General features: G+C 36.9%; 1 protein-coding gene across 4 annotated transcripts in view; it reads right to left on the bottom strand.

Moving 5' to 3' along the window:
* The window catches only part of LOC6032379 (beta-glucuronidase), a 64873-nt gene that overhangs the window by 38610 nt on the left and 757 nt on the right, over positions 1 to 25506 (bottom strand). Inside the window, exon 1 of one of the 4 annotated variants that reach the window (XM_038253480.1) lies at positions 24732 to 25131. The exons of 1 other annotated variant lie outside the window; for it this stretch is intronic. In XM_038253480.1, coding sequence (XP_038109408.1) covers positions 24732 to 24768 — 37 coding nt within the window. In that variant the 5' untranslated portion in view covers positions 24769 to 25131. Of the gene's footprint in view, positions 1 to 3044; positions 3424 to 17282; positions 17723 to 24731; positions 25132 to 25506 lie in introns of those variants that run through there. 2 more of the 4 variants (XM_038253477.1, XM_038253479.1) reach the window with 2 other exon arrangements.

Raw genomic sequence — 25506 nt, forward strand, 5'->3', positions numbered from 1 at the left:
TCGAGATTACCTACATTAGCTTCATTCGCCGCATCTGCTAGAAGCACACAGGCGGGCTGATCAATAACTGCTACCTGGCCATTTATTGAAATAATATTTCATCATAAATAATCTTTATCAAATTGGGCAAAAATTAACTGTATAACACTGTAGGAAACTGGAGTTTAATCGCGAATGTTTATCTGTTAAAAACAATGAATGAAGTGAATTTCTGTGCTAACCCACAGGACAGAGCAATAATGACACACAGTAAAGGGCAGAATTGGATTCCGATGCAAAATGCAATTAATCTTGTTAGTAACACTGAACAATAAGTGCACGATACATTATTGAGTTAAAAATATGAATTAAAATGAATAAAATTTGTTGATTTGTTGTACTCTAGTGAAGGACGATCACAAGGAGTAGGAAAAGGATTTCTGTAAAGTATAAAACTGAAAAATGTAAGAAAATCACAAAGTTTGATCTGCTGCAAAGCGGCTAATTCCCCAAATTTTGTTGCGATGATTTCGACATCGTCCGAACAACAGTGTTTTTTTTCTTCTGTCATTCTTGGATTCTTGGAACACAATACGGCTGCTGTCCTCACGTATAAAGGATTTTTTTTAAATAAAATGTACCTTGACCAAAATCATCTTTTAATCAAATGGAGCTGGCTCACAATATAAAAATTGATTTAATATGATCAATCTTTTAACCCATAAATGAGATTTGCCAAATTATGGTAAAGTGTCAATAATAAACTATAATAATAATAAAGCAGGTTTTGGGGTTTTTGCTGAATGGTACTATTTTGCTACCGCCCATGATAAAGGCCCTAGTCATGGCCTCGGAGGTTCTCTAAAACGGTTAGCAACACGTGAAAAACGGTGCATTCAAAATAACCCAATAAATATTTTTTTCACAAAAATAGATTGATCAAGGTAGGGGAACAGCATCTAATTCCAGCGTTCTTCTAATGTTGCCATATCAGCGCTTTGGCATTCAATTACAGCTGATTAAAAGCGTTTTCAACTGAAATCGAGTGATAAATAGCTCAATAAGAAAGAAGTGAACAAGCAAGTTTCTATCAAAAGTTTTGCAAAATTTGTTGTTTAAATAGTGAAAATCTCGGGTGAGTTTTCAAAAGCCGTAAGAGCCACCGTGACCTCCGACACTAATATTTGTTTTTCTCCCAATTGTAACAAGATTTAATTTTTTTCAGTTTGGGGCACTTGAGAGACGAGTTGATGAACAATCTTAAGCATTTTTGAAATTTGTTTTTCGTAAGTAGGTCGGATACCGATGCAAAATAGGCTTTGTTTACCATTGGCAATTACGGCTTTTGACTTAACCTGCCAAACATACGAGAATTTCCCCTATTAGCCATTTGAATAAATATTTGCGTAAAATTATAAAAAGATAAATTAAATTAATTATCTCCCAGAACACCAGGTAGCAGTTATTGATCAGCCCGCCTGTGTGCTTCTAGCAGATGCGGCGAATGAAGCTAATGTAGATAATCTCGAAAACACAAAACTTTAAAATTCGATATCTCTGGAACAAAACATATTCATTTCTGTCGATAAGTGATTCTTATGTAAAATTGGCCGGGGAACACGATGGTGAGGTCAAATAAAAAAAATAAGTTGGGGTGTTTTGAGATACGGCCGTTTAAAGTTTTCAATTGCGCAATACAGGTAGAAAAAAAAATAATCTAAATTTTGATCACGGAAATGGATTTTACGTCCAATTTCCTTCAAAATTGAGTCTAAGACCGACCCTCTAAGATTTGTGGTTCCTGAGTTATCGTCGTTTCAAACTAGGAGGTTTGGTCAAAAATCGTCAAAAAGTCGATTTTTTGGGGAGGTACAAAATGGAGGGGGTGGTCCGATTTGGATGAAATTCGGGATTCTTGCATGTTTTGATAGTATCAACAGCCCTGCCAAATTTGAGCAGGATCGGAGAGGGTAATTTTCAAATGCTGTTCCGCTTCAGATGGAATGACCCCTATTCAATTTGGATGTAAACAAGCAGCCTATCCCACTCTTGCTCACCGTGAACTGTCACTAGAGCAAGAAGGATAGACTGTTTGTTTACATAAAAGGCTTCGCCCTTTTGAAAATAGACTACGAACTAAAACATTTTTTTTTTGTTCGGTTTTTGAAAATTTTACTTTATGTGAAAAACTGCTTAAAAATTGTATTTTTTTAGTATGCCACTATTTTTTCTGATTTGCCCTCATCATAACCTACAACTTTGCTGAAGACACCAAAATAGATCTGAAAAGCCCTTCCCGAGATACAGATTTTCAAATATTTCTTTAGCCTTAAACAAAAAATTCAAATTACATAATTCGGCGTTGCAACGTCACGAAATTTTACTTTTTTTTACGAAATATGTTTCGTATGCTATCAAACGGTCTAACCAAGTGGTTAGGTCGTTAGCTCAGTCCAGGAACGCCAAGGCAATGCTGTAGAGCGAATAATTTGAATTTGAATTTTGAATGATATCAAACCATGGATGGAGGAATGATTTTTTTGCAAAAACATTACTAGTTGCTCATCTTCAATATTAGAAAACAAAAATTAAAGAAGAAAAAAACTATTATCGTCAGTAGAGGGTGCATTTCCAATTATTTATGATCACTTATGCACTCAAATCATGTCTTTTTTAACACCTTCACCCCAAAACAAACACGCAGCCAGACATTATTCATCGAACATCGTTTAATCGAGGAGTGAAACTTCCTTCATTGATTCACACTGCGTCATCCCTGTTTTCCCACTACACTACATTTCCCTAGAATCAGCTATTCGATACAATTTCACTGATAAGGGCACTCTCCTCTCGCCCTCCCTCTTCCAACCTGTCAAGGGCCCCTCCTCTTCGTGTCACACATTTTTATCACCACAATTCACAGCAAAACCCATGTAATCACATTAAATTTTAATGTTTCGTCACTTTATGTTTGCTTTGCCTCACGCACCTTAACGCATGACCTTGCACCTTAAAGTGTTTCGTCCCCGCCCAAAAAAGTGGGGTCATCCCCCAATCCTACACACCTGAAAGTGCGGCCATCCTGCGTGGCCGCCGGCGTACCATTCCCCAGACGGCGGCTAATGGCTTCATCACCAGCCGCCTAATTCCGCGCCGACCAACCACGTGGACCGCAACCGCAATCTTTGGTCCGCGCGACGACCTACAAATCAATAACACACTGCACTCGGTTGGTACCAAAAAGTTGTTCTAATCCGAAGAGGAACTATGCTAAGATGACAGAATCGACTTGCTAACTTGAGTGCCCTGAACTTGACCACCGGCAGCATGGTCGACCTCCAGCAGGTACTCCACGTGGCCGTCGATGCTGTTGAACGCGCGAAATCCTGTCAAGTTGACTTGGTGCAACGACTGCTGCGATTGGTAGCATAATTCTACCGCGCGCCGCGAGTGACTGACTAGAACTGAAACTGACTACTAAGATGGGTGACTGGCTGAGTGGTTTACCATCAGTCGATGGAAATCTATCGAGCAAGAGGGGGGGGAGGCCTTAGAATGCCGGCTGTGTATTGGAAAAAATGTGTGTGGCGGTTTACGTTTGAAGCCTGTACTGGGGGAGAAGCAGCTGCGGTGGAGTCGCATGGTGGATTGTAGGAGGGATTAAAAGTGGATAAAATTTGATGTAAAAATAGAAGAAAAATACTTTAAAAAAATGTAATTTAAAGGAAATAAAATCCAGTTAAGAGTATTATTGATTCGATGTCTATGCGTGACTTGATGTGGAATTGTTGAAATTGTTTGACGGACGCCAAAAACATAAATTAAAACTTTTTTTTCCTTTTAATAGAATGCTGATTATTGCTTTACAAAATTAAAAAAAAACGGGTGAACTGGACTGAACAAGGAAGTCACCATCGGAGAAGGAAGATAAGCGGATGAAGAAACCACTTTACTGATTTTGTGAGATCAGCCTATTTTTGCCAAACGTTTACTAAATACGCGCCGACCCCTGTATTGCGAAGATGGGATTGTACATAAAAATCTAGTAAACAAAGCCCTTTTTCGATCGGTATTCGATTTACTTACGAAAAACCAAATATAAAAAGCTTGATATTGTTCATCAACACGTCCTTCAAACTAAAAATTTAATATAATAAAAAAAAAACAAAACTTCGAAATTCAAGCCAAATGTTTCAATTTGGATGAAAAAATTATCACAAAAGGCCTAATACACAGATGGGGGTGTTTTTATCCATACTCCCATTTTTTGCCGAACTTAGCGAGCATCAGATGGACATAGACTGATATTGTTGAATCCAAGAATCGGAAGATCGGAAGTTTTGAATGCAAGTTGAATTTAAGAACTTTACAAGATTTGTATAACTCGTTAGAAAAAAAAAAACACTCACACACAAAGAATTCAAATAACAATACAAACTTTTGTTACAACTCACCAAGGGTGGCTACTTAGAACATTCAAACTTTCGAAAAAAAAACCCGTCCAACGTTAAGCGAAACTTACTTGAGGATACCGGCTGTCAAACTTTGCTGAAATTTCAGTGAATTTTCGCTCACTGAAAATTTCAGTTGTGCAGAATTCAGTAAATTTCACTGAATTTGGGAATGTGAGTCTGGTGTGTAGGCAATTTGAGCTTGGATAATCATCGCATAAACATGACGATATTCAGTATGCAATCCGCTAAAATCACCACCTCCAAGCGATGCAGAGCGATTTTACATGTTTTTTCCTTGAAAGTTTAAACTAATGTTGAAATAAAATTTGCAATGGCCTTTTTGAAAATACAAAAAAAAAATCATAAAACTACGTATTTTCGAAAAAATAAAAAATAATTGAAAAAATAAAAAATATGATAAAACTATGTATTTCCGAAAAATACTAAAAATTTCAGTTTGAACTGAACTGACTAAAAAATTAAGTACTTTTTCGAAAATAATTTGTGTGTGCGATAGTAAATTTGTGAACAATTTGAGAATTTAAAAAAAAGTGTAAAGTATTTATAGTATTTAAAAATACTTTTTTTAGTGTTACTACTTCCGAAATGCATAACAGATTTTTGTTTCGAAAATGCGTGTTTTTTCTGTTTTGAGTATTAAAAACAGTGTTATAATTTTTGAAATGTATTAAAAAATCCCGATCATTTGCGTCCCATATTGTAAAATACTGAAATTTTTTATAATTTTTCGAATTGAGCAATTCCAGCCCAACACAGGAATTTTTTAGTTACCTCTCCGATTTCAATTAAACTTTGTAGTCATGTTATCCTACGCTTATATAAGCCATTTTTGTGTATATGGAGCCAGTTACACTCGATAATGACATTTGAGAAGGGCGTAAGTGGTTTCAATATTTTTGTATTTCGTAATTTAAATATTGCTGTATCTTGAAGCCGTTGCTTCGTATCAAAAAGTGGTCAAAGACAAACTTGTAGGAAATTTGACGGGATTTCCGAAAAAAATACACTGAAAGACAAAAACACTCCACTTTTATGAGATTTTTTGATTTTTAAGTTTAAAAGTCAAATTTGAAGGTGAGCCCACGATTTTTTTTGCGTTCAAAATTTTTGTGAAAATAGCCTAAGATGTAACAAAAAGACTCACGAAAAATGCAGGATGGAGCAACTCACCTTAAAAAAAAAAATACAAACATCATTTTCTGAAACCGTTTTTTTTTTTAAAGTGCTTTAAACTTCAAAATTTTCGAAAACCGAATACGGGAATCGATTCTCCAGACAATTTTACATAAAATTGTCCATATTGACCTTTGTCCTAAGTCCAATCTTTGTGAAGTTACAACGGGTTTGAAAATAAAAATGTTGAAAAAAAAAAAGGTTTTTTGATGGTTTTTGGCAATTTCTATATGACGGACTTGATTTTTCAGTCTCGAAAATATTTTTAACGAAAAGCTCGTCCAATTTCCCATAAGATTGTCTTTGACCACATTTCAATTGGATGTATGGGCATACAGATATATGCTAATCACAATTGCTCATTAAATGTGGTCAAAGACAATCCTGTGGGAAATTGGACGAGCTTTTCGTTAAAAATATTTTTGAGACTGAAAAATCAAGTCTGTCATATAGAAATTGCCGAAAACCATCAAAAAACCTTTTTTCAACATTTTCAACGCCCTTCTCAAATGTCATTATCGAGTTTAACTGGCTCCATATACACACAAATGGCTTAAATAAGCGTATGATAACATATCTACAAAGTTTCATTGAAATCGGAGAGGGTCAGGTACAACCGATTCCCTATTTGACATGGAATTGCTCAAATACAAATTTTTGGGTTTTTTAAGTATTTTCAAAAATTGTGTTATTATTTTACAAATGTATGACAAAATCCCGATCATTAAAAATATACTGTTAAATACTGAAATTTTGAGTACTTTTTCAAAAATACGTAGTTTTGTAGACAATATAACTGTTAAAAAAATCGAGATAAAATTGTATTTTAAAAATAATGGAAAATACGTATTTTAATGAACATTTTCAGGTAATTATAATTGCAATGGATAGCTTACATCATCACGATTCTGAAACACTAAAAATTTTTGATGTTTGGGTGATTTTTCATAGAATTATAGACAATGTCTCCCATATAGCCAAATTCCCATAAGCTCTGTGCTTCAGTTATGCACGCCTCAATTTTGCATCTCCCATATGCGGTGCTAAACCGAGGCATGACTGTAAAAATTTAAGAAAAATATTTTGAAAAAATGGTAATTTGAGGAAAATAAAATCCAGTTAAGTATTATTCATCCGATGTCTATGTGTGAATTGAAATAAAATTTGCAATGGCCCCCACTAAAATTTCACAAAAAAAAATTACATCAAAAATCTAGTTTTTTTTTTCTAAAAATCAAAGCTTGGCCGAAATAAGAAGAAAAATTGCAATCCCCACAAATCGGGATTTTTTTTTAATTTGCTGAGTAAAATTTCTACTAGCATTATGCGAAAATTTTGTTTTCGCAAGTTTTATTTTCATTTCAACGAAAGAGTTGATAGAAAATACACTAGTGATGATGATTTGCGATCATAAAGTTTTCAAAGAGTTTTGTCGAAAAAATAGTTTTTTTTGTTAAAAAAAACTTTTTTGCAGTGCTGTACATCACAAATTTAGTGGAATTGAAAACTTTTTGAAACAAACTTAAATATGTTGAAAATTATTTAAATTACATTTTAAATTGTTATTAACTGATTCCACTAAAAAGTTCTTTAACATTTTGAAGTAGGGGAAATAAACCCATTTCAAGCCTAATAAGCGGTCTTGTTTGAATGATGCTGGATGATCTGGAGTGTTCCTTGAAATTTAGTAAAACCATGTACACCAACGAGTAGAGCAACTTTTTGTGAACATTTCTGTTTATTTTCACTTTTAATAAAAGTTATGCTATTCCTTTTACAAGCATTTTAAAAAAATATTTCAAAAACGCATTCTAATCAGTCGTGTGCATTGGGCCACGCCCATTTTTCTATTTTCAGCTTAGTTTTTTTTTCTTCCAACGCTCGTTTGGGTCTGCTTCGTGCTGCCAAAATTGATGAAATTTTGAGCGAACACTCACGAAAAGTAGCATTTATAGAAAAAGTTTCCTGACAACACCACAAACGCTGCTGGTGGTGTTGGTGGCTACCCTTTGTTCTTTATTTGCCTTCGCTTCTCGCTCGGTTTTCTTCAGCCTTCGATTGGAATGGATGGTCAAAATTGAATCGTCAAAAGACTTTGCGCGTTTGTTTTTTTGATGGCGCTTGCTAATTATTTACATGTTTCCGGATTATTTTTCAAGTGAGTGACTAAGTAACGGTCAAAAGAACATGTTGCCGGTAGTTGGAAGCAATTTTATATCTTAAGCGCTTTGAAATCGTTAGCGCAAATGAAAAGATATTGATGGCGACTTTCGTTAAGCAGTTAACCTCTCATCTTGCGTGTTGATGTGTGTGCCACCAAAATGATGAGAAATGGTCTCGCAAAATAGAAATTATGATCAAAAGTGCATTAAATTTGATCTATTTGGCCAGTAAGTGGCATACATTTGCGTGCTTACTCGAGGCGGTGCTGTGGTAAGTTTACAGCCTAAATAGTATTTTTGGAGCTTTAATCGAGCATCAAACTCTCCATATGACGAAGATAGGTGTTTGATTAGAGAGGGTATATTTCCCCTATTTAGAAAAAAATACATCCCCTGATTTTTTGGGTCACTTATGAAGGAGAGGGGAAATTAATACTTTGAAAAAATAACAGCCTTCAAAATTGTGGTTTATTTTTCATCATTTTTTGCGAGATGAATTCACACCCCTATATTACAACTATCAAACTGGATCAAATGGAATATTTATCCTACCTTCCTCAACTTCAATTTCCAAATTCCACCACCTTCCCCATAAAATCTTATTGCAGGCTAAATGTACACTTTCACACCACACCACAACTGGTTCGGAGCGTTTGATACGGTAAGTCCATGCATCCTTCCTGTCCTGTTGAATCTGTGTAATGTGAGCCGTTCGCAGAATTTGTCTGGTCTCTTTAATTTTTGCAGTTCATTTTCGAAGTGACTTGGGTGTATTGGGTGTGTTGTAGAGCAACTTTCAGCGCAACCGAATATGAATCCGGTTTTAGTATAGCGTTTCACGCTGGATTAAAAAAAGATTATTTCCATACAAATTTCCATGTCAAATTAAATCGCTTTACGCAAAGTGTGGATCGTTGAACGGCTCTTTCGCTCTTTTTTCAAAATTTGAATGAATAGGGTTTTTTGAAGAATCGTGTGATTTTATAAGTTATTTCACATTGGACTTTTATAAATTTGGCCATACCAAATATTTTTTGAAGTTTATGTCCCTCAAATCTGGCCAAAGTCAAAAAAAAAATAAAAGCAAGACATTTTAATAAAAAAAAGAGATTGAAAATGCATTTTACACATCCCCAGTTCTTTTGCAATCATAAGTTTTCAAAATATCGAAGTATTGATGAACTTTTTTTAAACCGAAAAAAAAACTTTTGCATTAGGTACTGTGCAACGGAATTTGACCAAAAATCAAAATATTTTTGATCGATCCCAAAATGATTTTTAATTGTTTTCAGTGGATGAGACTTCTATTTTGATTAAAATTTGAAAGTTTTTTACTTTAATGAACAATCAGTTGCACACTGAAAAGTTTATTTCATTTTGTTAAGAAAATCGTTTTCTTTTGGGATTAATTTTTATAAGCATTGATTTTTTTGAAATTGCATTTTCAATTCTCAAAAACAAATTTAATACTACATTTTTTTTGAAATTCAATAAAGTATATTTATAACAAAAATCATGCCATATTGAAACGATTCTTTCAAAAAAGCGGAGTTTAAAAAAAGAACCGCGGTTCTTTTTTTGTGAGCCACGGTTCGTTCGCTCTTTTAAGTGAACCGGCTCTTTGAGCGGTTCGCTCTTTTTTTGCCCACCTCTACATCAGACGATCCCACTGTGCCACCCTATCACCGATCGAACCCCAGAGTGAATGAGTTACTCACCCCACAACCGCACCACCTTTCTACTTAGCATACACGCAAAGCAGCAGCAACATCGGATGGCATTAGCCTGGTGACGAACGCCCGGCCCGGCCTGTGGGGGGAATGTTTACAACATTATCACCCGCCAGTGGGCCGCAACGGCGCGAATGAGCCTCGCGGAAACCTTTATTGGTTGGACAAACATTGCCGATATTCGTTAAGACGACTATACATACTGACCGTTGACGGGGTTCCGAGAAGTGCGTGTTTATTTGATTAAAATTTTGACTTTATTGAGTAGATTAGCGTTAGGGGAGGTCCCCACCAGTCATTTGTAGCAACATTTCTCAATAATTAATACAATGTAACTGTTTGTAGTCTACGCTGGTATGAAAGTTTATTTGATCAACTGATGCAAAAAAAACAGGCTGGATAAACACAACTAAGATTGCTGATATGGTTTCTGAAGCAATTTCTGGTACAGACAGAAATGTTTACGATTTAATAGATCAATTTCAGTTGAAAAAAACTAAATTTGTGATGGTATTATTTTCGAAGTTTAAAAAATATGTTGATTGCATGCGCAGAATAGTATCAAAGAGAAGTGAAATCTGTGCAATTTCAACCGATTTTATCTGTCTTATACGCAAACAAAAGGTTTTTCGCTTTTTTTTAAAGAAAAATAGTTAAGTGTTTCAAAAATCTAGCCTAACATTTGAAAAGGTCATATGTAACTTACCGGCCTACACATGTTTGGGCACTCAAATTGTCGTTATTGAAGGACGAAACTTTTGATATCTAAAAATGTATAGGTCATCGCTAAAATTTCAAAGCTATCGCAGTTTTAGTGAAAAATCTTTACTTCGCAGTTATCGTGTTATCGCAGTTTTAGTGAAAAATCTTTACTTAACACACCACAGGGTGGTTGAAGCCTTCCTCACAATAACATAGTTTTGTATTTGGTAAAATAAAAATGTTCAACCTACGCAGTATCGATCCGGTTACAGTCATCGCTCATATTCGTAACAGTTTACAGATCTGCAATGTTCAACAAATCATAGAAAATCGATAATTGATGAAAATAATGATTTGCTTTTTCCATGTGAAAGCTTTTCTTGCGATCTTTCGATTGAATTATATACTTGCTGTACATTTTTACGTTTTATATCAAGTTCTTAAAGAAAAACATTGACCCTTGAAATCCACAAATTCTGAACACTTTTTTCTTACGATGTAAACAAACTTTTTTTTCTCTCCAGAAGTACATATTTTTTACAATCAAATTACTTCACACTCTGAAACCAATAAAACTCAAGCTTAATGATGTTTTAAACATGGTCTGATAAATTTTTAGTGAAAATATCAATTAAACTCAGGTGTTCCACAACTGTGGGAGGCACAAAAACATCCCACAAACCTTTGCAAAGCCAAAAAATAAATTATTAAAACTTGTTCGTTCTAAATAAAAAGTCAAAGTAGTTATGTCACAGACATAACCGGAATGGCGTAGACTTACGTAAAATTTAGATATGTGGACATGTGGGTTTTCCATATATTAATTTGAAGAATTAGCTATATTCTTTAAATAGATTTACGGAATATGATCATGAATGGGAGATGGAATTCAGCTAAGGGCGTTATTTCGGGGTGGTAGTGTTTGGTGGGAATGATGAACAAGAAGAACTCTTACGTGAGAAAATTGGTGGCCCTAAAAAGGACCGATTAGAGTTGGATGGTGGCGTTGGTCGCAATGCTGCAGCCGGGAGATGTTCTGTCCAGATGGGTGATAGGCCGCGGTGGATGCTGCAGGTGCTGGCGTTGTTGATGGATGCGAAACCGACAAAGTTGTTTAGGAAAGCGTGTAGTATTTGCAAATGATTGTGGTGCGAAATTTATATTAGGCTGGTGCATCAACCAAAGTCAAAATCGGCCGATGATAACTAAAATACGAAACATACCTTCGTGGCTGTGTCAGAACATTTCTACCAAAAACAAGGTCAAGGCATGTGCGCCCAAAGGATTGGAAAGCAGATCAAGCTTGAGGTACTCTTTCATAATTCATAAAATCAACAAATTTAAAATTTTCCGGTTTGAGGATATCAATGTTAAAATCCCCAGACACAACAATGCGGATGTCCTGCTTTGCATACCAGAACAAATTCAGGATCAAGAAAGAAATTTTCTGTTTGTATGTTGCACTTGGCGAAATATACACAACAACAAACAATGTTTGAATCCCATTTTCTGAAACTTTTGTGGCACAAATATCCCCAAACGAATCAGCCTCGAGTAAAATTGGATCATGTTCCTCACTTAACTGCTCAAGATCGTGAGGCATGGCCGTCGAAGAAGACGAACGAACGGCAAAGAGAGGAAAGAAAGAGACGAAGGAATTTTAGCGAGCCGAATGGTGGGAGGGGAAGAGGGGGCATAGGGGTTGGGGGCGAGAGCAGCCTCAGAAAGCTGTGCAATCCGTCGCCCCCGAAGACCAAAATTTGTTCCAGAAATTTAAATTCAAATTAGCTCGCTGCCTCGTCCCGGGTGGGACGAGGGCAACTCTTTCAACACTAGAATTTGATGAGACGTAAATCTTTCAGAAGCGCTCGCCGCGAATGCGACGAGCTAGTTGGATGTCCCGATTGTTTAACAACCAAGGCTTGACCCACGAGAGGCTTTTCGGCGGAAGGCAGCAGGCGCGCGCCTCATCTTGTTGATGCCTCGTCCCGGGTGGGACGAGGGATGGGGATTGAAGCACCTCCGAACCACAGCAACCACGAAAGATCCTAACGGTCCGGCCATCGAGAGGCAACTGGCTGACGGTGACGACGAGAAGGCGATGCGCACTTCTTTTCCAGTTCTGGTCGCTCTCTCCTGCTGCTGCTGCTCTGGTCTCTCTCCTGCTGCTGCTGCTCTGGGCTGAGCTTTCCTGCTGCTGCTGCTGCTGCTGCCGGTCCGACGTCTGAGACGTGAATGATGGAATGGGCTCTGGCGCGCGTTCTTATGTATGATTTCGGCCCTCTACTTCCTCCTTTTTCGCGACCGACACTCGGTCGCGTTGCTCGGATGATTTTCCCTCAAAATAGGTACTTGACATTCCCGTCCGTGAGTGGGAAGCGCTCATTTTGCTTGCAAAATCTCTGCATTTTGAAAACATTTTAAAACATTCAATTGTTTCAATAGTTAAACTATTTTGCCAACAATGAAAGTTTTATAGCAAATTGCTGAATAATTTTCGAATCGAATGGCACATAAATCGTGTCGATTCGATTAGAGGGAAGGAAGATATAAGCGTTTGACGGATGACGCAGTAATCCAGGGCCTTCGGCCCGGGTTTTTTGGAATGACACCCCAGTACCTTCGACAAAGATGTAAGTCTACGTCAAAAATATCCCAAATTTCAAGAATGTTAGTCCAATTTCAGGTATGCCAAACAAGGGTTCTCTAGAGCGTCCAATTTCCCGGGGATCCAGGGATACGGAAAATTCCATGGAAACGGGAAATTTTCATCCAATTTCCGGGGAAATTTAAAATTTATCGAAAATTATTCTGATCCTGCTTCTAATTTATATTTTGCAACAAAATTGTATAGAACAGCAACTTTTATGATCCAAATGAGTGTGAGGATTAACATTGCCAGATAAAGCTGAAATAAAAAAACCCGATTTAATCCCACCTGGGGTGAGATAGAGCCTTTCTTACTAAAGAATATAACAATGATAGAACTTCTTTCAATTCATAACATCGACTTTGTTTATTTATAACGTAACGAAAGCAAAGTATTATAAATGATATGTTTTCCAAAAGAAATAAAAAACGCAATTTTCACCAAAAGAATATGTTTAACCGTACATATAAAGAATGTGACATTTTCAGAAAACGTTATTTGAGTTGTCTCCTACAAAACCCTTCAAACAGGATCAAGTTTCATTGAAAAGACTGAGAAATTGCAAAGTCCATAAAAAATCAATTTTGACCTAATTTCACCCCTACTGCAGGTTTATTTTTTGATGATTTGGCAATAAATAGCACTCCGGCCACAATAAATTTAATTATCGCAGCGATCAAAAAATATTTACTTCTAACTCAGACCGGACCCTGATATACCATTACACCGGTCATTGTATGCTAGCGATGCATAAAACGAACAGCGACCCAGAAACGTAGCATCATCTAGAAAAAGGAAAGAATCATCAAAACGGAACAAGTTATAGAGCAATGCAATGTTTCTCTTGGGCCCTGCTGAGGGCGCCAAATTGCATCCTGTTCAATCAACTTATGAAATCACGAAAAAATGGAATCTACTTTTAAGCGATTTTAGGAGCAAACGGGAAACAAATTGATTGTAAGGAGCGGCCGTGGCTGACTGGTTACGGTGTTCGCTTTCTAAGCGAATGGTCCTGGGTTCGATTCCCATCTGCTCCCAACGAGAAAGTATAGGAAATATTAATCTTGAAACACTGAACATAAACGAAAAATCAAAGTCGCCCGAGTCGGGGTTCGATCCCCCGTCCTTTGGATTGGTAAGCAAAAATGCTATCCACTAGGCCATCGCGACTTGGTGAGCTATGACTGGAATTAGGAATACTGTTACCACCATCAACTATATACGCGCTGGGTCCTTGTCCATTTGACAAGGGTACGGAAGTTCTAAATAACGTTTGAATCCGATTGGTCCAAACGTTCTTCAGGGCGGGGCTTGTCGACAAAGCTGAAGTACCTCGCGCTCGGCTAGCCAGCGTAGAAATGGGTCACCGAAGCTCGGCAGAGCTAACACCTTCCAAATGCCTATGCGAGTTATTTGCATGTATAGAATGAGAGTTTAAAATACATGGAAACAACTCAATTTGTAAGAAGCGACCGCGTGGTCCCGTTTGGTTGGTTGCACACACACACACACACAAACGGGAAACAAATTGATTGTAGCAGGATGAATATCCTATGTCATGTTGAACGAAACATCGGTAGACAAGCTACTACAAACGAGTATAAGTCGAGCAAAACATATATGCGCCAGCATTCTCGCGCCAGTATTCGAAGCTCAACTTGACAACTTGTCGACTTAGCGACGAAGCGTCAAAAATCGATGCAGTGTGATTTTTTGGCGATTTTTCCGATTAAAATTCATGCTGAATCGACATATTTACGAAGATGGAAATGACGTCCTGGCTTAAAGTAAAACCTATACCTTTCTTTAGTAAGAAAGGCAAAAAATGCAAAAAATATGTTTTTCACGACAAATAACTTTTCAAAGAACAATTTTTACAGGTTTCCGCTTGTTAAAAAATATATAATCATTATTTTTTGCTTAATGATCTATCTTCTCGTGCTTTTTCAATTAAAACATTATTTCATGAAATCACAACTCAAAGTTTTCATATACTTGCAGTAAAAAATATTTAATTTTAAAACAGAAATATTAAGCTAAAATATTAATATAAAAAAATTAACATAAAAAAAATATGACATGAATTTTAATTTCTCTAAAATTACCATTTTTCCAAAAAATCATAAATTGGCGGCAATTTTTTTGACCATACTTCTCTATGGCTCAAAAATTGTGGGTTATTGTCCCTTAAAACAAAAAAAAATCAGAAATATTGCGCAATTCCCACTAACTTTGACTTCGCACTAAATTATTGCTATTGATCGCACTATTGCGACTTGTCCAACTGCCTTGGGAAAATTTAAATTTCCTAAAAAATGATCAAAGTGCTCGCTTGTTTTTCAGCTAACTGCGGGCAAAATCCAAGTCACAGTGCAAGGATCAATATCAATTATGGGAAATTATGTTTTTGTAAAAAAAAAAAAATTAATAATAAATTGACAAGATTTATTTTTCCTTCAACTATTTTTTCTGAACAGTCCTCATCAATACCTACAATTTTTCCAAAGACACCGAATTGATCGGAAAATTCCTTTAAAAGTTGTTGTTTATTTTATTAACGCAACTTTAACCTAGAGAGGTCATTCGCCACTTCCTTTAAAAGTGTTCCTTTACAGATGTTCGAATATATACGTACCATTTTTGTATGGAAAGCTGCCTACATATTATGGAGATTTGTATGGGTGAACCAAATCTAATCTAATCTAATCTAATCAGACCCTAGCACAGCCAATTTTTCGAAGGGATCCTGGAGAGTGCCTTAGGTTAGATGACGCCTAGCACTCTTCTTGTCATTTATTAACATTTCGACGTCGTCGTGCTATCATGTCGCACCCGCCATTTCTATGTTCCGAGAAAAACGCGTTTTAATGTTTGACCTTGAATAAACAAAAACTAGAGCACGCAATGTAAACAATAACAAACACGTTTTGTTTGGTTGACCATTCTGTGCATTGTCCCGAAGTTTGGTTGTATTTGGTTGCTGGAGTCCCGAGTTATAATTACAAATGTTTACGGTAGTCTGACTTGTACGTGCGTCAAACGCATCCTGACCTGAAATCCCTTTGGCCAATTGTCACACTTATATCGATTTTCAGGGAGTGACAAGATAGCACGACAAGATTGAAACTACTTTCATATGTAAAGTGACAAAAATGCACGGAGTTTTTTCGGTTTTTGGTGAATATCTCAGGATTGAAATCGAATTTTGGGGATCTGTGAAGGTCAAAAGGTGAGGCATTGTGAGCTGCACAAAATGGCGTTCTTAACTCAATTTGGCCCAAAATGCACGTACGACAAGTTAGCACGATGGCGACGATTTGTAGTGCGCCATCGCCTTAGAATGCATTGAAACATCACAAGCGTTAAAGCGGCCAGGCCTACTGCGTAAAGCTGTATCGCAGAGATGACTCGTAATTGGGTCCTAAAATGAAGCTTAGATTGCTGATATTATTGTTTACAGCGATAAAGCTTATTTTTCTGAGTACAATAAACCTTTGTACGACCACAAAGAGTTTAAAATGGATTTTTAAATCAATTTTGAAAAATTAACCTCGCGGTCCTTCTTGACAGAAAAGTTCCTTCTTGACAGCTCGTTCCAAGGGGACCATGTTGATCCATCGAAAAAATGTTGTCTAGTTAAAAAAATTGTTTGCATTAAAATGAAAAAAAGTGATCAGAAATTGTTTTTAATCGTGTTATTTACCGTTGTACATAAAAATTGACATAGGGCTTTAGTACCCAATTGGCTTGAGTTTGAGCACTGAGTGTTCGAACAACACACCACCATACGCTCCGTGATTTTGGTTGTATTCGTTGGGAGCACCATGCTAAGAAGGTTTGGTACTCCGGGACCCTCTGGGATGGGGCATTGTATTTCCACGAATGCCCTGGACACTATTTGCCGTTGTTATAGCGCCACAACTCACTCGGAGATTTGTATGGGTGAACCAATGATAAAAATTGCATCTTTCTACATAGGGAAGGACCCCACAAAGTGTGAGCCAAATAAAAAAAATACAAATAAAATTCATTTCCAGTTTGGGTACAGAATTGTTAAATGCACGAATTAAAATTATGCATTTCTTCAATCGATAATGTCGAAAAACGAACTCATTCATCGCAATCCGACGCCGGCGCGCGCACCTCAGATTTCAACAACAACAACATCAATAACAACAGAATAACTCCACTTCACTTCCACTGATACCAACTAGCAGCGGCCGCACAGTCCGCGTATCAGCGCTCAGGAACTTATCACTTGAGCCCACACTGCTATTGCTGCTCAAGTAGAACTCCTTGCCCGATCTTGAACACACTAAACTGCTGTAATTGCCGCATTCACGTTAGAACAAATTCTCAGCCACGTGGCTCCAAGCAATGCACTTTAAATTACAGTCTCGGACTCCCTTACCGATCAGCAGCGACACCAGCAGTCTCATGTTGTGGTTGTGACGAATCTCGCGGAGTTTCTCGTACCGTCTCCGCCGATTGCGTTGCTGCTTCTGTTGCTGTTCCAGCAGCCGCGTCGTCTCCATCTCGGCGATCATCGCGACGTTCAGGACATGAAGGATCTTCTCGCGGTAGACACCAGCTTTCTCCTCGAAAAGAAAAAAAAACAACGCGTCGCGACGCCGTACTAACCAACAACTGCCGATGATGATCGGGAACGATGGTCGAACGAGCGGCGATTAGAACGGCCTTACACAGGTGTATTTTTTATCTATCGTGCAAACACGAAAGTCACCTCGACTTGAAGTTTGTTATCAGAGCACAACAACGCGAGCGGCGTAGTGTAAGCGACTTGAGTACGCCTGTAATAGGTGCTGTCCTCCGCCGTGTTCCAGGCGGGGAATCGAACTGCGTTCACTGTTCATGGCTTAAACTGGGTCAGAGCTCTGAGGGACTGAGATTACACTAAGCCACGTGCTGAGTTGGATGCACCCCGCGGGAAGGGTTCAACGGCGACGTTGACCTAACCGTGGCGGTGACAAAACTTTGGGAGCAGTTAGGGCAGAGGTTCTTAAACTGTTTTTCTGTGAGAACATCAAAAATTTTGAATATTTTAAAGTTTATTTATTAATTAACTATTTGAAAGAAAAAAATACATAATTTAAAAAATAGTTACAAAAAAAAAAAAAACAAATATAAGGAAAATTACCCCTCAGAACCCCTGACTGGTTTGGTTGATAACGACGTCGACGGTGGTGGCGCGTTCGGCAAGCACCTACATTGGTAGACCCCGGAGCCTCGAGAAATACTTGAAATTCTTATCTATCGGCGTTTTTTGTAGCCTCACGCGCATCGGCTTTGAGTGTCTTTGTTCAGAACTCATACATACTGATGTACTTAGGAGTTTGGCCTGAGATTGCTAAACTGTGATACCGCGCAAAGCCCACCACACTCTGGATCGATATCGATTGATAAATCTTTTCCCACTTTGATAACGAACGTGTTGCATCAGCTGCAGCGTCATCAGTAAGCTGTGACCTATAATTTGGAGTGCTGTTGATATTGGCCAGATAGCTTGAAATACGGCGCGCAAGCTCTGACAGACTGCATAAAATGATAAGTTTGCACCAATCGTAGTTGAGCAAAATCGGCCCTGACCTTTTCCAATGGAAAACTTGAAGAGCCTTGAAGTAGAATAAAATCAATAAAACCTTCACATAATCATCACTGACATCGCAGTCCAGCTTGCTGAAAAAAAAACTAAGGTGAGTTTATAATTCCCATGATGAGAATTTGATTTGTCATGTTTTACTCGCCACGGAATTAATTGTACTCAATGAGAATGTTCCCAAGTGTAGTACTACTATACTGTGTGCCAGCGCACTAATCGAGTTCCCAGATAACAATCAACATCATCATTACTGGTAAAATAATACACGCACCCCCGGTTGATGCTTCGAGTAAAAACTAATTAATTAATTGAGTTCTAATACAGGCACCAGGGTCTACTCATAAAAATCTCACCTTATAATTCATTACTCTTCTACCTCTTTTAAATATTTTGTTTTGTTTTACTTTTGCCGTGTAGAAGATAGGCCCATCAGATCGTATGCCAATTTTGGACTAAAATTATTTTAGGACTCGATCTTAGGCAGCTTCCACCTCCACTGATCTAATCTAACCTAATCAAACCCTAGCGTAGCCAATCTTTTACAGGGTTAGAAAGCTTTAGGTTAGATAACGCCAGACCTTCTTCATGTCATTCATTAACATTTGTAGTGCGCCATAGCAATATAATGGATTGAAACATCACCCACGTTAAAGCAGCCAGGCCTACTGCGCAAAGTTTTCCACAAAGATAATTCGTTGAAGTGGGTTGAGTATGAGCACGGAGTGTTCAACGCAATCCTTAAACTACATGGGAGAAAAAAGCGTGCGGACACCCCACCATACGCTCCGAGATTTGATTTTAGGCAATTACTGGTTTGGATCACCATGCTAATAAGTGTTTCTGCTCCGGGACCCTCGGGAATGGGACATCGTTAGTGCGTCCATTCCGGGAATACCCGGGACAAAATTCCCGGGATTTTTCATATCATGTCCCGGGAATTCCCGAAATGGAGAAAAAACTAATTTTGGCCTGGTAATTCTGATTGGGATGTAGAAATAACATTCGAAAACTTAATAAACAATCGATAAGAATTATAAAGCAATCAAATTTGTATTCGGCATATATCAGCATTAGTTTGGCATATTACGGAAAATTGTAAAAAATTTAGTTTAGAACTCCAGAAAATATCTAGCGTTTCACATATTTTCTGTTTAATTTTATATTTTCTTAATCAAACACCGCCACCTGGAGAACATCAGGACAAAAGTAACAAAGTAAAACAGCTGTTTAAGCCATTTTTTGCAAAAAATTTCGATTTTTCTCCTATACCTATTCAGACTTTTGTCTTGATTTTCTCAAGTTTGAGGTAGTGATTTAAAGATAAATTTTAAAATATATTTTACATAAAACATGAAATTTTTAATTTATCTAGAATTTACATTGACTGGTATCACTTTATTTGGTGTCGGCGCTGTTTAAAAAAAAATAAAGCTTTTTTTAGTCATGTCATGTGTTTCATTTATAATCCAAAGTCAAACAAAGAACAAAAATTAAAACAATTTTTATTTTTTTAAGCTATCTAAAAACTGCTATTCTTGTTTAGATTGAAGTGTAGATTATCACCAATTAAAAGTATTGAGCTAATTCTTTGATTTTAAGCATAAAAAAATAAAACAAATAAAATAAAAACATGGAATTTGAGACCGTTTCCTAAATTTTCCGAGATTCCGGGATTTAAAAAAAATTTCCCGTTTCCCGGGAAATCCAAAACCCTGGAAAATTGGACGCCTGGAAATTGAACTCACTCAAATCATAATTGCCAAAACCTTTACTCTTCAAAAAATTGATTACTTATTTATTCATTATACACTCACGGGGATCATAAAATACTGCTAAAAAACATTTGTTTTCAAGGAAAACACTTCTAAAAATCATAGTTTCCTTAATTATAATTTGCAAATAGTGCTCTATTTGCAAATCACTCTTAATATTGTAGAGTTTTTTTTCAAAAGGACCAATAAACTATTGTCTTTTATATGTTTATAGGACCTCTTCAAAAAAAAAAAAAAAAAAGAAAAAAAACTCAGGATTTCAGTATTTTTTTACAAATTTTGGTTTGAAAGTCTACAGATTAGAGACATTACATGAATCTTTAGGAAAAGGGGAGTTGGGTTAAGCATTTCAATATTAAAAAAAAAAAAATTTCTCTTCTCTCAGTTTGTATTGACTAGGGCAGAATTTGAAAAAATAAAACTTAAACAATTTTGTGATCAAAACAATATTCTAAACTACTAAAATATTTTAATTTTTAATTGATCCATGCATATAATACATCATTTCTGAACAACGGAAGACAGGACAAATTTTGTTTTTTTACCATGAAAAATTTTGGCTTAGTTTTTTTCTAATTTGTCTTTAACTTAAACACAAAAAAGAACTTGTTTACGCAAACATGAAATGTGTTAAAAATACAACTTTAATTAAATAAGACAAATTACAATCTATGTAATTCCATACGCTACGCTAATTCCATAAAAAAATAACATATATTATTTCAAACTAAAAAAAAATCACGTTAACAAACGAAAAATATGGGTGCATACGAAATTTAAATTTTAATTTGTGAGCAATACAACAAATAACTGTTTTTTTTGTGTTGTATATTTTTAATGTGACTGAAACTTTGTGACTATTTTTTCTATTACCAATAAAGGTTTTCAAAAAAATACTATTCGACGTCTTTGGCTAAGTTGGAGGTTTTGACCTCTAAGAATAAATGAAATAAATAAATGTGGAAATTGATGAACAGTTGAATACTATAAGTAATCGATAAGAATTTTACAGTATTCATATTTTTATTCTGCATATATATGCATTAGTTTGGCTTCTTAGGGATAATTGTTAAAATTTTTGTATAGAGATCGCCAAAATTCCTAGCGTTCTTAAAATTAATTTTATGACTGTATAGAAAATTTAATAAATAATAAATTAATATGATAATAAATTTATGACAGTTTAGAAAATTTCCCGGGATCCCGGAAATTCTCGGATATTAAAAAAAATATTTTTCCCGTTTCCCGGAAAATTCAAAACCCGGGAAAATTGAACGCACTAATTTAAATCACATATTAAACCGGAAACTATTAAGCAGAAATTTTCGATTTTGAAAATCTCCTATAAATTTGCTTATAACATATTTCAGATTGGTGCAACAGTTGTTGAGATAAATCACAGCAAAAAATCCGATGGTAAAATCGCATGCAAAAGCACACCAGATCACCTTCGTCAAAATAAACACCTAATATTACACACTGCATGTACAATTTTTGCAAACACAAAAAAGTTGCAACCGCTGGGAACTGGCGCCTTAGCCGACTCGGCCATCAGACCGATTTTAAACTATTAGGATAAACGCATATATGGACGTCGTCATGCTATCTTGTCGCACCCGCCATTTTGACGTTCCGAGAAAAACGCGTTTTAATGTTTGACCTTGAATATTCAAAAACGAGAGCACGCAATAGGGACGTGGCGTTACATCGTGCTGCCACCTGGTTTTTTTAAGCGCAAGAGTGGAAAAGTGCTGAGTCATTGTCTAAAAATAGACGGCGTCCTATCTCGCCCAGCAAAATGAAGTCGATAAAGTAGTCGGTTTCGATGAGCAAAAGTGGAAAACGTGGTCTAAAAATAGCGACGCCATCCCCCTATGTAAACAATAACAAACACGTTTTGTTTGTCGCACTTACATCAATTTTCATGGAGTGACAAGATAGCACGACAAGATTGAAACTACTTTCATATGTAAAGTGACAAAAATGCACGGAGTTTTTTCGGTTTTTGTTGACTATCTCAGGATTGAAATCGAATTTTGGGGATCTGTGAAGGTCAAAAGGTGAGGCATTGTGAGCTGCACAAAATGGCGTTCTTAACTCAATTTGGCCCAAAATGCACGTACGACAAGTTAGCAAGATGGCGACGAATATGAGCTTGACATTTCGGTCAAGTAGGTTTCCCATACATCAGTGCTACATATTTCAGGGTGTAAAATCACATAAAATTGCATGAAATAATGCAATGTTTATTTTACACCCAGGCCCTTTATACGCAGCTGGATTACTACTTTTTAAGCTGTGTAGCCACGGAGAGAAAAACAAACAGGATAGCGTCCAATATTCAGATAATAATATATCAACAACTATTGGACAGATTTTAAATTTCAAAAAGTGAAACATTTATGTTTTTTCTTCTGGAATTTTCAAAAGGTCTATATAATGTTGTTTAAGAATGTTCGAGCACATACTAGCGTCAAAATCCTGGTGCCTTTTGAGCAATTCCAGCTCAAATCAGGAATTTTTCTGGTACTTTTGTACCCGACCCTCTCCGATTTCAATGAAACTTTGTAGACATGTTATCCTAGGCCTATATAAGCCATTTGTGTGCACAGCTAAAAAAGTAGTAATTCAGCTGCGTGTAAAAGGCCTGGGTGTAAAATAAATATTGCATTATTTTATGCAATTTTATGTAATTTTACACCCTGAAATATGTAGCCCGTCACTATGGGAAACCTACTTGACCGAAATGTCAAGCTGATATATGTGTTTATCCTTTCAGCTTAACTTCGGTCTGATGGCCGAGTGGGCTAAGGCGCCAGTCCTTACTGTTGGTGCTGGGTTTGAAACCCATCGGTTGCAACTTTTTTTTTGTGTTTGCGAAAATTGTACATGCAGTGTGTAATATTAAGTGTTTATTTTGACGAAGGTGATGTGCATGCTTTTGCATGCGATTTTACCATCGGATGTTTTGCTGTGTGTATATGGAGCCAATTTTTGAGTAGGGCAAACTTATGGGAAATTGGACGAGATTGTGATATAGAAATTGCAAAAAAAAACACCAAAAAACCTATTTTTTCGACATTTTAATTTTTTAACCCGCTGTATCTTCCCAAGGATTGAACATAGGACAATGGTCAATATGGACACTTTAAAAAAAAAAATAAAAAAAAAAACAGTTTAAGTAAATGATTTTTGTATTTTTTAGGAGAGACAGCCTGCATTCTTCGTCAGTCTTTTTGTAACATCTTAGGCTATTTCCTCAAAAAAATTGAACGAAAAAAAATCGTGACATCACCCTAAAATTTGACTTTTAAACATAAAATAAAAAAATCTCATAGAAGTCCCAAGTAACATTTTTTTCCAGGAGTTCTACAAGAGCTCTTCAAGATAGCTACAGCATAGCAGTTTGGACCGCGGTAGGATAAAACTCTCTTCAAGTACTCTTCCAAACTCCTGAAGAAGTTTTGAAGAGAATTTTATCCTACCGCGGTCCAAACTGCTATGCTGTAGCTATCTTGAAGAGCTCTTTGGAACTCCTGGAAAAAAAATGTTACTTGGGAGTGGCGTGTATCTTTATTTCAGTGTATTTTTTCAGAAAGCTGGTCCAATTTCCTACAAGTTTGTCTTTGACCACTTTTTAATACGATGCTACGGCTTCGAAATACAGAAATTTTTAGATTTAAATAACTTACGCCCTTCACAAATGTTATTTTCGAGTACAATTTTCTCCATATACACACAAATGGCTTATATAGGCCTAGCATAACATGTCTACAAAGTTTCATTGAAATCGGAGAGGGTCGAGTACAAAAGTACCAGAAAAAAATCCTGTTTTGAGCGGGAATTGCTCTTTCAAAATCGGATTCTTTCTTTTGAAATCAGAATTCGCGTGTTGTACAGAACACATTTATTCTCAAAGTCGTCAGATTCATTTACTGTCAGTAATTGGACGGTCTACCGCTAGTTGATTCCTGACGGACAAAGCTACTTAATTTGAACAAAAGAACTTCAGGTACTCACTGGATGGTGGTATTTGTTTTATGCTGTCTGAGTGGGTGCTGCTGTACTAAAGCATAATCTGAACTGACAAAAAAAAAACTTGATATTCATAATTTAAAAAGTAAAAAAATCCATAAATATAGCAAACAAAAAACGTCTTTCACTTCGATGGCTTTGTCCATTTTACAGTAAACTTAATGCAAATGTTTTGTGCTAGTATTGCTAAAACCAATTTCAGATGTATAAACATTAAATTTTCGGGCTTCTTGTATTATTCAACGGTCAACAGTTATGACAAAATGCTGTGTTTACCCGGCTGTTTACCCATTAGCAACCTCAATGTATTCAAAGATATGACACGTCAAAAGAAATTGGCGAAACATTTCACAGACAATCAGATATCTCACGAATAACCTAATAACTGACTGATAGAATTGACAGCAAATTTAACATTTAAATAGATATTTACCCGGACCACGGCTACCATGCCGCCGACAAACCGCCATAGGATCAGCTGTTAACTCTACTTAAGAACACGATGAGCCAAATTACTAATTCTTCTTCGTCTTCCCCAAAATACCCGCCACTCGCTAATCAAATGATCACAAAACGCCCACTTCCGAGTTCACGACCTGCACCAACTCACAGCTTCTTCCAGGATCACTGGAAGCAACTACTCCAACCAACTACTCCTTCCCAACTCAGCCGTTCCCGGCCAAGAACTAGTACTTTTATACCACGGACCGACTCCGCGACACTATCTCCCCGAACCTCGAGGGGGTCGTCACTACACAAGAAACTACACAGAAATTGCACATCCGCACGACGACGTCCAGCGGCGTGTTCAACGGGGCAACAACTGCCTGGATAGAACCATCGCCGCACCCGTCAAAGCAGGCCGCGGTAAATGACAACAATAACAACAAAAACAAGAGCTCAAGAGATACGTGCCTCGGTGCGATATGGTTGTGTGGTGTTGGGAAGAAAGAGAACAGAAAGAGGACAACGAAGACGGAGATAGCGCGACGCGCAACTCTAATTTGTTTTGATTTGACTACCACCACCACAGACAAGGCGGTAAAAAAGGGAGTTGAGCTGACAGGGGTGACAGCAAAAAGAGGACCGGCAAAGCAGGGCAATGTGTAAACAAACAAAAATCATGGTGATAGTGAAGAGTTGACAGATAATAGCCGTTGTGACAGATAACTACCGAAAAAGGGTACAGCAGAGTGTTGTCATCGTGC

Source organism: Culex quinquefasciatus, chromosome 2 (genome assembly GCF_015732765.1).
Source record: "Culex quinquefasciatus strain JHB chromosome 2, VPISU_Cqui_1.0_pri_paternal, whole genome shotgun sequence".
Lineage (NCBI taxonomy): Eukaryota > Metazoa > Arthropoda > Insecta > Diptera > Culicidae > Culex > Culex quinquefasciatus.